Raw genomic sequence first — 13,036 nt, forward strand, 5'->3', positions numbered from 1 at the left:
TTGGGCCAACTCGGCAGCCATCTTCACCTTCTCTTTGTTTGCCTCGGAGAGATCAGCCATGGCGTCGTCTCTTGCTTTTTCTACTTGCCCAAGCAGCTTCTCGCGGTCGATTGACCTTTGCTCCAGTTTTTGTACCTTATCGGCATTGGCTTGAATGTGAGCCTCCAGGTCGCTCGCCTTGGTGCGCAGAGGCACGATTTTGCTTTCAAGTTCAACTTTTTCTTGGGCAAGTTCATGGACTTTGCGGCGAAGGTCAACAGCTTCCTTGCGCGCAAGCCTAAGCTCGGTGTTTAGGGCATCCTCTACTCGAGAATGTTCCATTTCCGCGAGCGTCAGGCTGAATGACACCTTCTCCACCTCGACCTTCATTGTGCTGTTCTCGGTCTTGAGGTTGTAGATATCATCCTGTAGCCGCCTGGTGGAGCTCTCCACAGCTCTCATTATGATTGATGGGATATCCTCTGCAATGGTTTTGAGTTTAGCAGTCAGAGGTTCCCACATCCTCGTGACCTCGAGGGAAAGATTTGCAGCTTGGAGAGGCGCCAGGGGGGCTTGTTGAGGGTTCTCGTCGCCACCTTCCTTAGCAATATTTTCGGTGTTTGCTTCTTGGCGTGGCGACGCAATCGGGGACTCGGTGATTAGGATTGGAGAGGTGTGAGCGACCTCATCCCCGATTGGAACGGTTCCTGCAGTTGAAGTGTTGGAAGGAGGGCCCCCTCCTACTGATATATGTGGTGTAGAGGCGCTCGGGGGGTCCTCCAAGAAGTTTGGCTCCGGGGCCTCAGTTGCAGGTGGCGCAGTGGCCAATGGAACTGCTTGGACTGATGGTGAAGGGGCTCGTGGTGTTGGCGATGAGGGAGGAGGGGCAGGTGTTGATGGTGGTGTTGAAGCTGGAAGAGGGGGTGGGGCAGGTGGAGAAGGTGGTGCCACCCTTTTCCTCTTTGTAACGAGGCCATCCTCAGTGACCTCGTCGTCCTCTTCCTCATCCTCTTGGACAACTTGGGGGGCTTTTCGCTTTGGCCTCTTCAGGACCAGTTTCTTTCGTTGGGCGGGCTCCTTAGGCGGTGATCGCCCATGAATAATGGCCTTCTCGACCGCCGAGTTGGGCACCGTCTGGGAACCGCTCGCCAACCCGTGGTTGCGGGCGAGCGCCTTCAAGTCAGCGAGCATATTCTTACCCAACATGGTGTCTGCATAAAATGAAAGTGCATAAGTTAGCTCAAAGGAGAATGGAGTAAGTGTACAAGGCAATGAAACAGCAAAAGCGGGCATATGCAGAAAAGATAAAACCAAAGTCTTGTGTGTGTCGCACAAGACGCCCAGAAACAATATCAGAAGCAATGTTAAGGCAAGGGTGTAGCGTCCTAACCTATTTGGAATTCCAACTGGTCCTCAAAGAACTCGAAGGAAATCAGGGTGGGGGTCAAGAATGTTATGTGGGCATCTGCCACCCTCTTCCAGAATAGGCAAAGGTCTCGATCCAAAGCTCCCATGCTATCAGGACTTCTGGGCCTCCTGAAGCAGCTCTTGGACTCCTTTTTCCCCTTGTCCACCCAGTACAAGGGGAAACCGTCGAGAAGGGAAGTGTCTTTGTCATTTGCGCGAACCTGGATGAACTTCCCCTTCCAATCCTTGTACGACTGCTGGAAGATGGTGAAGATGGATCTCCCAGCAATGGCGTTCAGGCTGACCCACAGGCGATCTCCTGGGTGTTTGGCCTCAAACAGAAATAAAAACACGTCCACTGACGCGGGCAGCCCCAGATGGGCGCATGTTATCTCGAAGGCTCGGACAAACGCCCAGCTGTTGGGGTGAAGCTGGGCGGCAGCGATGTTGAGCTCGGTTAAGAGCTCCCTCTCAAATCGAGTAAGAGGGAACCTGAGTTTGACCTTCTTGAAGAAAGTGGTGTAGACAAAGCAGAAGGGCCCATCGGCGCTCACTTTGTCATCGGCGCACACTGGCAGAGCGGCGGGGCAAGGCAGCACCATCATTCTCTCATCATGCTCCTTGTGAAACGATTGGTGGACCTCGTCCCCGTTGGTCAATCGCAGAACCGCACCCGCAGTGTTTACCGACGAGGTTTCCTTTAAGAGAGTTGGGCTAGCCCATGGGTATAAAGCCTTGAAGTCTGGCAGAGGGATGGGGGCTCCTCCAGCGTTTGGTGGAGTCGCCCGGGCCAGAGCGGTTTGAGAAGACGCAGGCCTCGCAGCCTGCGAAGAGGGAGCACCACGAACTTGCGTTGAGTCGTGTGTTTTTGGAGGAGGGTTTCGCGCTGATGGAGGGGGGTTCGGGGTGATCTTCGTGCGAGTCATGATAGCAAACTGCAAACGAAGAAGAAAGAAAAAATAATCAGGAGGGTTACAAAGGCTGACTCGATCAGGGAGGGAAGGTGAAAGACGAACGAATGTGAGTTCGTTGCGACGATCGACAAAGCCCTAAGTTACGCAGAAGGAGAAATGGAAAGCAGCCCACAGCGTATGCACCAGACAGTTACAGGATGATGCAAATCGGTGAAAATGCAGGGAAACCCACCAGATGAAGGAAAGTAGTTACCTTTCGATGATCAGGGGAACGATGAAAGGAGGTGGTGATCTGGAGCGTCGAGGAGCGTCGAGAGTTTTCGCAGAAGGAAATAAGAGCGTACGCAAGTGCGAGGAAGGTGATGGAACAGTAGGAGCGTAAGGGGTTTAAGGGTTTTCGAAATAAGTTTGGAAGCGCTAACGACAGATGAAGATAGCCGTTGATGAAGCCACGTGTCGAACGATGCGCGAAGGGTTTGGTGGAGCGTCAGAGCAGCAGAAAGTACTATCGCTTGGAATTCTGCGTCCATGCCACGTAGACCGGTGTTAACGAAGGCTTTTTCAGTCTTTTCGCTAGACAAGTCTTCGCTTAAGACTGGGGGGCTTGTGTACCGCCCTGGTGGTCGGGTGCGATGACGTGGCACCCTGCTACAGTGTAGGCGTGTTGACAAGGCGCCAGGTTGGCAGTTAGGAAGGAAGTCGGGAGGCACGTGTAGTCGCCGATTGTTAAGTTGGCGTGTTCCGATTTCCAGTTTGCCAGAATAGGCGATCGCCAGGTTGAAGATGAAGTCGCCAGATGTAGACTCAGGCGACCAGGCAGTCGGAGATCGCCAGAATAAGCACATCGCCGAGGACGAAGGAGAAGCAGATTATGAAGGCGGCCGGCGAGACCACAGGGAAGGTGTGTGAAGGCCCTAACTCGCCAGTTTCAGTAAAGATCGCACTCCTGAGTTAGCTATGCGCTGGGCAGTACCATGCATAGGTGACTTAGCCAAAATGAGAGTAGAAGCGGCGTCAAGTCAGGGAGCCTCCAGATGATGGCACGTGTACAGACGGATGCGAGCCACGTGTCCAGGTCTGTAACTGCCAGGAGAGAGAAAACCACCAGGTATATAAGAGTTCTTAACAGATTTTCTAAGGTACGCGCGTTCAGTTCATACACTTTACGCTTGCGAGTGACAGAGCTGTTTGTGAGAGAGAGTTTGCACGGTTCCAGTTCTTAGTATTTGGTGATACCGTCACTGACTTGAGCGTCAGAGTGCGATCGGCCGCAGCGGCGCCGTATCATTTCTTTGCAGGTTCTTGAGATAGATCCAGAGGAGGAACGGAAGTGAGAAGCGGCGCGCACGTCGATCCTTGACGAGGCATTCTCCAGCGCTCCGGTCAACAGGCAGGATCAAAATTAATACACATACATGATTACTTCAATGTAGATTCGACCCAATGATCAATCTACAATATTACAAGCGGGACGACTTTATGTTGTAGACAACTATGTCAAGATTGAAGCAGGAAGGCTACGATGAATTCGAAATCATCAAAATAATATTCGTGGTGAAGTGTATCAAGGTTTGCAAGATGCTTTGCACGAAGGACAAACTCACACAGGTACATAATATTTGTAACGTACTACATCTATTACATATAAATATATCAAAAATCAGTGTTTTTTAATTCAAGGAAATGTTGGACAAAGGACAATAGTACCGTCATCATTTATTGGTAGTCATCGAGACTTGACCCAACGATATGAAGATGGCATAGCAATTGTTGCTCATGATGGTAAACCTGATATTTTCCTTACAATGACATGCAATCCTTCTTGGAGTGAAATTTCATCAGAACTTAAAAATTTTCAAACTCCACAAGATCGTCCTGACTTGCTCACAAGAATATTTCGTGCAAAATTTGAACAATTGAAGGAAGATGTGATCGATAAAGGAGTTATTGGAAAAGTTAAAAGTTACATGTATGTGACTGAATTCCAAAAACGTGGACTACCCCATGTGCATATGTTACTTATCTTACACGATAATGATAAATTACGTGATCCAGAAGATTATGATAGCATTGTTAGAGCAGAGATACCAAAAAGTGAAGAAGAACCACAGTTGCACGATGTTGTACTAAAACACATGATACACGGGCCTTGCGGAACTCTTAATCCAAGATCACCATGTATGAAGCACAATCAATGCAAGAAAAAATATCTTAAAGAGTTCTTGGAAGAAACACGTCAAGGTACTGATTCATATCCACAATACAAAAGGCGTTTCAATGCACCGGTATCTATAAATAGAAATGCGACTGTTGACAATAGATGGGTGGTTCCTTATAATCCTTAGTTGTTGCTAAAATATGATTGTCATATAATTGTTGAGGTGTGCAGTAGCATTAAAAGTATTAAATATTTATACAAGTATGTGTACAAAGGTCCAGATCGAGTAGCAATGGAGGTTTATAGAGGATCAATTGTAGATGAAGTCCAACAATATATTGATGCTAGATGGATTTGCGCTCCGGAGGCTTTATGGAAAATATTTAGATTTACACTTTATAGAATGAATCCAAGTGTAGAAAGATTACAAATTCATTTACCAAATCGTCATCAGGTGCGCTTCTATAAGCATCAGAACATAAGTGATGTATTAAATGATGACAATGTCTCCAAAACCATGCTCACGCAATTCTTTGCACTAAATTGTCGAGATCCACATTCTAGAAGTTATTTGTATAGAGAAATTCCACAACATTATTGTTGGCATAACAGACAAAAGGAATGGTACCCAAGAACGTCAAGGAAGAAAGTTATTGGTCGAATTTATACTGTATCTCCTTCAGAAGTTGAAAAATTCTTCTTGCGTATTTTGTTATCCCATATAAGAGGGTCAACCAGTTGGGAATACCTATTATCATCAAATCAAACATATTGCCCCACATTTAAAAAAGCAGCTGAAAAATTGGGATTTTTAGAAAGCGATGATAGCATTCATGAATGCTTAGTCGAAGCATCAAGTTTACAGATGCCTTATGCTTTAAGGAGGTTGTTTGTGACCATATTATTTTTTTGTGAACCAACTGATGTTCGAAGTCTCTGGAATGAGTTTTATATCTTTATGGCAGAGGATTATACTTTAAGAAGCACTTCTATGGGCATCAACGTTAATATGCTATTAAGGGATTTGAATGAACTTCTTATTCAACATGGTAAAACAATCAATGATTTTGATTTACCAGCATTAACATTGGATGCATTTGAAAATACTTCAGTACCAAGAATTATACAAGAAGAGTTATCAATACAAATACCTAATGAAGATGTTGACAATGTACAAAGATTGAATACTGACCAGTTGATCGCTTTCAATACCATTTTAGATGTAATTCATCGTAAGCAAAGTCAAGTATTTTTTTTGGATGGACCAGGAGGAACCAGTAAAACATTCTTTTACTGTACATTAATTGCATATTATAAAAGTAAAGGAAAAATTATTTTAGCTACAACCTCCTCTGGTATAGCTGCAACATTATTACCTGGTGGTCGAATTGCACATTCTCGATTTAAGATACCTATTAATGTAGAAGTTGTTTCCTTTTGTTCAATAAGCAAACAATCTGATCTTGCAAAGCTACTAAGAGAAACAACCGCAATTATTTGGGATGAAGCACCAATGACTAATAGATATGCTTTAGAGGCATTAGATAGATCATTAAAGGACATTCTAGATTGTGATGCTCCATTTGGGGGGAAAGTGATGATATTAGGAGGAGATTTTCGCCAGGTACTACCAGTTGTTCAAAAGGGTACAAAGGCACAAATGATTTCTACATGTATTGTTAAGTCTCCTTTATGGAGTAACACAAAGGTATTGCATTTACAACAAAACATGCGATCATTGCAAGATCACAATTTTGCAGAATACCTCATGCGCATTGGAGATGGGATTGAACCTACAATTCTTGATGATATGGTGAAAATACCCCATGAACTAGCAATACCATGGGAAGGAGAAAGTTCAATACAAAAACTTATACAAGAAACATTTCCCCAATTGTAATTTCATACATGGGATGCATCTTATATGGTTCAGAGAGCCATATTGACTCCAAAAAATGAAGATGTTGAAATACTCAATAACATGATTATCGATCTTTTTCTAGGAGAACAACATAATCTATTGTCATTTGATGAAGTTGAAGGAGACACACATAGTCTATACCAACAAGAGTACTTGCACTCCATTGCTCCAGGTGGCTTGCCACCTCATATTTTAAAGCTTAAAAAAGGTGCACCATTAATGTTGTTGCGAAACATAGACCCTAAATCTGGGTTATGTAATGGGACGAGATTATTGTGTCGTGGGTTCTACATGAACATGTTGGATGTTGAAATCTTGACAGGTTAACATGCTGGAAAAAGATCTTTCTTACCAAGAATTAAACATAAAACAACAGAAATTGCAGGTCTCCCATTTGTGCTTATTAGGAAACAATTTCCTGTGAAATTAAGTTTTGCCATTACTATAAATAAATCACAGAGACAAACTATACCTAATGTTGGAATTTACCTTCCACGTCAGGTTTTTAATCATGGTCAATTATATGTTGCACTATCAAGAGGTGTTTCTCAAGCTTCAACAAAAATTCTTATTAAAGAAGGACACCTTGAGGGAAAAGATGGAAATTTTACAAAAAATGTTGTTTATAAAGATATTTTGTTATCACAAAATCAGGTATTGTTCGTTTTATTTATGTGACACATAAAGATAAGTATAGGTTATTGTTCTACTTACACTATTTCTTATATATATATCAAAGGTAACATAATATACAAGAAGCCCTTAAAGTTGAATGAAGATAACAAAACAGGGCATTCACACATTTATCTACACAAACAGTGTGTGTATTTTACAATTTATTCATAATTGACCTTCTTTCGTAGGAAACAAAATATGTAAAGACGAGAACAATTATAAGGATGATCAATCATTCGCGTTGATTAAGCCAATTGACATCAAGGTATAATGATTCTACATAATGATGATGATAATGTCATTTTTTTATTCATAATGTATTATAAATTTATATTCTTAATCAAAGTATAATGATTTTACATAATGATGATGATAATGTCATTTTTTTATTCATAATGTATTATAAATTTATATTGTTAATATATTTGTGTGAATAATAAAACAAATATTTTATTTTTATTTTAATATTAAATATAAATACATATAAATGAACAAATAAAAAATGCGGATACACAGGCGCTCTCATACACAGGCGCGAGAGCACCTGTGTTCCCGCTAGTCAAGGTATAATGCTTTTACATAATGATGATGATAATGTCATTTTTTTATTCATAATGTATTATAAATTTATATTCTTAATCAAAGTATAATGATTTTACATAATGATGATGATAATGTCATTTTTTTTTTCATAATGTATTATAAATTTATATTATTAATATATTTGTGTGAATAATAACATTTTTTTTATTTTTATTTTAATATTAAATATAAATACATATAAATGAACAAATAAAAAATGCGGATACACAGGCGCGAGAGCGCCTGTATTCCCGCTAGTCAAGGTATAATGCTTTTACATAATGATGATGATAATGTCATTTTTTTTATTCATAATGTATTATAAATTTAAATTCTTAATCAAAGTATAATGATTTTACATAATGATGATGATAATGTCATTTTTTTTTCATAATGTATTATAAATTTATATTGTTAATACATTTGTGTGAATAATAACATTTTTATTTATTTTAATTTTAATATTAAATATAAATACATATAAATGAACAACTAAAAAATGCGGATACACAGGCGCGAGAGTGCCTGTATTCCCGCTAGTACTAATAATATTAATGTACCGTCCCGTCCCCGGGCGTTGACCAAAGTCAAAGTCAAGGCTAAAGTCAACAGATTGGCTGTATCAAGCGTCGCCTAGAGAAGGCGTCGCCAAAACAAGGCGTCACCAAGATAGAGCGTCGCCTAGATGAGGCGTCGCCAAAACAAGGCGTCGCCAAGATAGGGCGTCGCCAAGCAAGGCGTCGACGGTGTTACTCCCCGATACCCATGGGTAGGAAAGACCATGGAGGGAGTGACACCACGGGAAGGCCTAAGGCCTCGACAGCTCAGAACAGTGATAAAGAGAAGAGTAAGGTGGCTTCAAGGCCATAGTACTAACACCAGTAGGGAGTAGCCTGACTCGTGAAGTATCCATGCCACCTCAGGGAGACCCTTGGGATAAATACGACTCAAGAGAAAGTCATGCCCAGGGGAAACCAGGTGCAGGGTGTGAGAGGAAGGTGGAGACATTTCCAGGGCGAGTGAGTAGAGGTTGGGGCGCATGAGTTGGCACCCAAAAAGTCACCCCTTGCGCCAGATGCACTCCAAGGAATGAGGACTCCCACGATGAAATATCCCTAAGTTGGGTTACAGTGCTGTGAGGCCCTCCACGTAGAATAACGGTCAAGTCAGGAGAACACGTGGCGGGAAGAACAGAAACATCAATGTTTTCCAGATAGTTTGTCAGGTATGAGGTAATTAAGATTATTTCAAAGTAATTAAGTTTACCTTTCGAACGCTTTAAAGCACTTTAAAAACCTTAAGCGTTTTGAACGTCTTAAAGGCGCTGAACGTTTTATCCTTAAATGCGCTTTAAGACGCTTTAAATGCTAGAGACGTTGAAAGGGGGCTTTAGACGTGGGATCGAGGTTTTTTTGGGGAGAACACACACAAACACACTCTAGTTGCTTGCTCGCGCACCCACTGTACGCACAGGCAATTAGGGAGAAAAAGCATTAGTTACTCAGTAATTTAACCACCTTCAGAGCATTCATTTGCGGTGCTCCGATACGGGGGTGTGTCACTTTGATGTTTCTCGCCAGCTGACTTGATCGTCGGAGTGCAAACGGCCGCGAGGGCACCCCTTTGTTCACTTCTTTTTCAGGTATACACAGGCGGTGCAGAACGAATGTGCCCTAGCTCGCGAGGATAGGCCACGCGCAAAGACGTCCCTGGTCAACCGGCCGGAACATTTGGCACCCACCGTGGGGCCAATTTAAAACATCCGTCCCATCACAAGTTTCAGTCTGACAGTTCTAGAGAGTTTATCAAAGCCACCGTAACAACAAGAACATTGGGCCCTATTCGACACTTTGCGTTGAAGCATGAGGGCCACGAGACAAGGTTCAGCGCGCGCAATGACCATGCAGCAGGTCATGGACATGGTGCAGGGGCTGCAGGAGGAAATGGCAGAATTAAGGGCGGAGCAAGAACGCATGCAGGCGGATCTCGCGGCCTCTCAGGCGAGAAATGAAGAGCTTCATCGCACAAATGAGGAATTGCACCGTGGTTTCAGAAATAACCAAGGGCAACGCGACCCAGATGAGACCGAACGTCTCGCCCCACCAAGGGAGTTTTCCACACCATTCTCGCAGGAGATTCTGGAAGCGGTGATCCCCAACACGTTCGCAGGGCCCAAGGTGATCTTCATTGGGATGGAGGATCCCGAAGCACATCTCACTGCGTTCCACACGCAGATGGTGCTAGTAGGCGGCTCCGATGCCGTAAGATGCAACTGACGGGAATGGCCATGGATTGGTTCATCAGCCTTCCAGATGGCCATATCACCTCCTTCCCACAGCTGTCGCGGTTATTTAGGGAGCAATACCTAGCGAACAGGGCCCCACCGCTCGTTTCGTATGATCTGTTCGACGTAAAACAATATCAAGGTGAGACTTTGAAGGAGTACATCAACCGTTTCGGGGCTCAAGTAGTAAAGGTTGGTACTACGGAAGAACCCATGATCGTGTACGCGTTCAGGAAAGGCATATGCCTTGGCCCCTTTTGCAAATCAATCATTCGCAATCGCCCCAGGACCTGCGCTGAAATAAGGCGTCGCGCAGTGGAGCATATCGCCTCTGAGGGAGAGGTGTGCGAGAAGCGCACGAGTGTCGCACCCACACGCCCGAGAGCACAGACACGGGCTCAACCCGTCAGGGTCAACGAGACCTCAACGGGATGGAAGAATCAGGAAGGGAGACACCTCTACGAGGCGAGAAAACCCCAACCCAGGGGTCAAGCGGGAGGAAATCGTCCGGCCAGGGAAAGGGCCAGACCAACAAGGTACGACTTCGTGGTGGAGTTGAAGGACCTGATCGTCGTACCCAATATAGCCGAAAGATTGAGATGACCAGTGAAGTCTGACAAGGTGATGGGGCCTCGCAAGGACTCTTGGTGTGAGTTTCACGAAGCCTTTGATCACCATATCAACAACTGCTTATCGTTGGGTTACCAGTAAGATGAGTTAGTAAAAAGCGGTTTCTTGAAGGACTATCAAGCACATGAGATGTCGGTCCATGGCGAGGTTCGCACCATTTATGGTGGTTTTTTCGGAGGAGGACCCACTACATCCCAACGCAAGAAATATGCGAGGGGAGTAAATTCGATTGACGAAAAAATCTCAGGTGACCCGTGGGAGTCAGACCTCGTGTTCACGAGGGCGGACCTACGAGATGTTGTCCCACACGACAATGACCCCGTGATCATTTCGGTTGTCACGGTTGGAAGAAAGGTGCACAGGGTTCTAGTCGACCAGGGAAGTTCTGCAGATGTTATGTTCTGGTCGACATTCAACAAGCTACGGTTGTCTCCCGACCTTTTGAGGCCCTACACCAGGTGCTTGTATGGGTTTGCTGACAACCAAGTGGAAGTACGTGGCTACTTGGAGTTGAGGACGACATTCACAGATGGAGCGGCCTCACGTACTGAAAGCATCTGGTACTTAGTTGTAAACGCCAATTCAGCTTACAACATCCTGATGGGCAGACCGGCGGTGAATAGGCTGAGAGCAGTAGCCTCCACGTGCCACATGAAGATGAAGCTGTCGGACCTTAGTGGCAAGGTGATCGTCATCAAGTCAAATCAAGAAGAAGCGCGAAATTGCTATGAAAACAGTATGAAACACAAAGAGAGGTGTGTTCGTGGTGTTCGAGCGACCACCGAGTTCAAACACGGCAATGGAAGTAGAGCCCTTGAAGGAGGCGACGCCTGCAAAGTCAACACCTGCCGAGGCCGCACTCGTAGGGGCGACGCCTAGAGCAGACGCGCGCACAGAGGAGAGGCATGACGACGCTTCGCCCGTGGAAGAGGCGTCGCCTAGAGAGCACTATAAGGCGACGTCCCCAAAGGAAGATAGCAGAGACCAACCAGCGGCCAATGTGGTGGAGAGACAGATTGGCGGCAAAACGTTCATGCTGGGGCGTTTGTTGAGCCAAGAAGAACAGGACGGAGTGGCGGAGGTGATTTCACGCCACTTAGACGCTTTTGCGTGGTCTGCCTCAGACATGCCGGGCATCGACCCCGACTTTTTATGCCACCATCTTAGCATGGACGCCACGGTTCGCCCTGTGCGACAGAGGAGGAGAAAGTTTAACGAAGAGAGGCGCCTCGTGGTAAAGGAAGAGACACAAAAGTTGTTGAGTGCTGGACACATCCGAGAAATACAATACCCCGAGTGGCTGGCCAACGTCGTTCTGGTAAAGAAAGCAAACGGGAAATGGAAGATGTGTGTGGACTTCACAGATTTGATCAAGGCGTGCCCCAAGGATTCCTATCCACTACCCAGCATCGACTCCCTGGTGGATAGTGCCTTTGCGAGATGCTGAGCTTCTTGGACGCTTTTTTAGGTTATAACCAGATCAAGATGCACCAGAGGGACGAGGGTAAAACAACATTCATGACAGATACATGTAGCTACTGCTACAAGGTGATGCCGTTTGGGTTAAAGAATTGTTAGGCAGGAACGTACAAGCCTACGTGGATGACATGGTGGTTGCCTATGTTAGGCAGAGGTTAATGAATAAGGTCCTGGCGCCTATGTTAGGCAGGAACGTACAAGCCTACGTGGATGACATGGTGGTAGCTTCCCGCGACAAGAGGCAACATACAACAAATCTGGAAGAATTGTTTTCCACCATCTCAAAGTATCGCCTCAAACTGAACCCTGAGAAGTGTGTCTTTGGGGTTGAGGCGGGAAAATTTTTAGGCTTCATGCTTACTGAGAGGGGAATTGAGGCAAACCCTGATAAGTGCGCAGCCATAATCGCTATGAGGAGCCCGACATTAGTGAAAGAAGTGCAACAACTAACAGGGCGAATGACAGCATTATCAAGGTTCGTTTCCGCAGGACGAGAGAAGGGGCGCCCCTATTTCTAGTGCCTCAAGAGAAATAGCTGTTTTGCATGGACTGACGAGTGTGAAGCAGCATTCCTCAAGTTAAAAGAATACTTGGCGACACCACAAGTGCTTTGCAAACCAGTGGCAGGCGTGCCCCTCCGACTTGACTTTGCGGTAACAGAGCGGGCCATCAGTTCTGTGCTAGTCCAGGAGCAGGACCAAGTACAGAGGCCCATCTATTTTGTAAGTAAAGCCTTGCAGGGCCCGGAGACGAGGTATCCATGATAGGGCGTCGCCAAAACAAGGCGTCACCAAGATAGGTGGTCGCCAAGATAGGGCGTCGCCAAGGAAGGCGTCGACGGTGTTACTCCCCGATACCCATGGGTAGGAAAGACCATGGAGGGAGTGACACCACGGGAAGGCCTCAGGCCTCGACAGCTCAGAACAGTGATAAAGAGAAGAGTAAGGTGGCTTCAAGGCCATAGTACTAGCGCCAGTAGGGAGTAGCCTGACTCGTGAAGTATCCAT

General features: G+C 45.2%; 1 protein-coding gene across 1 annotated transcript; it reads left to right on the forward strand.

Moving 5' to 3' along the window:
- The first annotated feature begins 3,794 nt into the window (after positions 1-3,794).
- Positions 3,795-4,645, forward strand: LOC150025825 (uncharacterized). The gene is made up of 2 exons (XM_090304759.1): positions 3,795-3,908; positions 3,965-4,645. The coding sequence occupies exons 1-2, from the start codon at positions 3,795-3,797 to the stop codon at positions 4,643-4,645; spliced, it is 795 nt and encodes a 264-aa protein (XP_090160885.1).
- Positions 4,646-13,036: the final 8,391 nt, after the last annotated feature.

This window comes from Phaseolus vulgaris, chromosome 7 (assembly GCF_051622355.1).
Source record: "Phaseolus vulgaris cultivar YP4 chromosome 7, ASM5162235v1, whole genome shotgun sequence".
Taxonomy (NCBI): Eukaryota; Viridiplantae; Streptophyta; class Magnoliopsida; order Fabales; family Fabaceae; genus Phaseolus; species Phaseolus vulgaris.

Excerpts from the sequence above, each read along its gene's own strand:
- LOC150025825 (XM_090304759.1), top strand. The coding sequence starts at position 3,795 with ATGTCAAGATTGAAGCAGGAAGGCTACGATGAATTCGAAATCATCAAA. Across the intron at positions 3,909-3,964 it reads CGAAGGACAAACTCACACAG|TGTTTTTTAATTCAAGGAAA; the intron begins GTACATAATATT and ends ATCAAAAATCAG.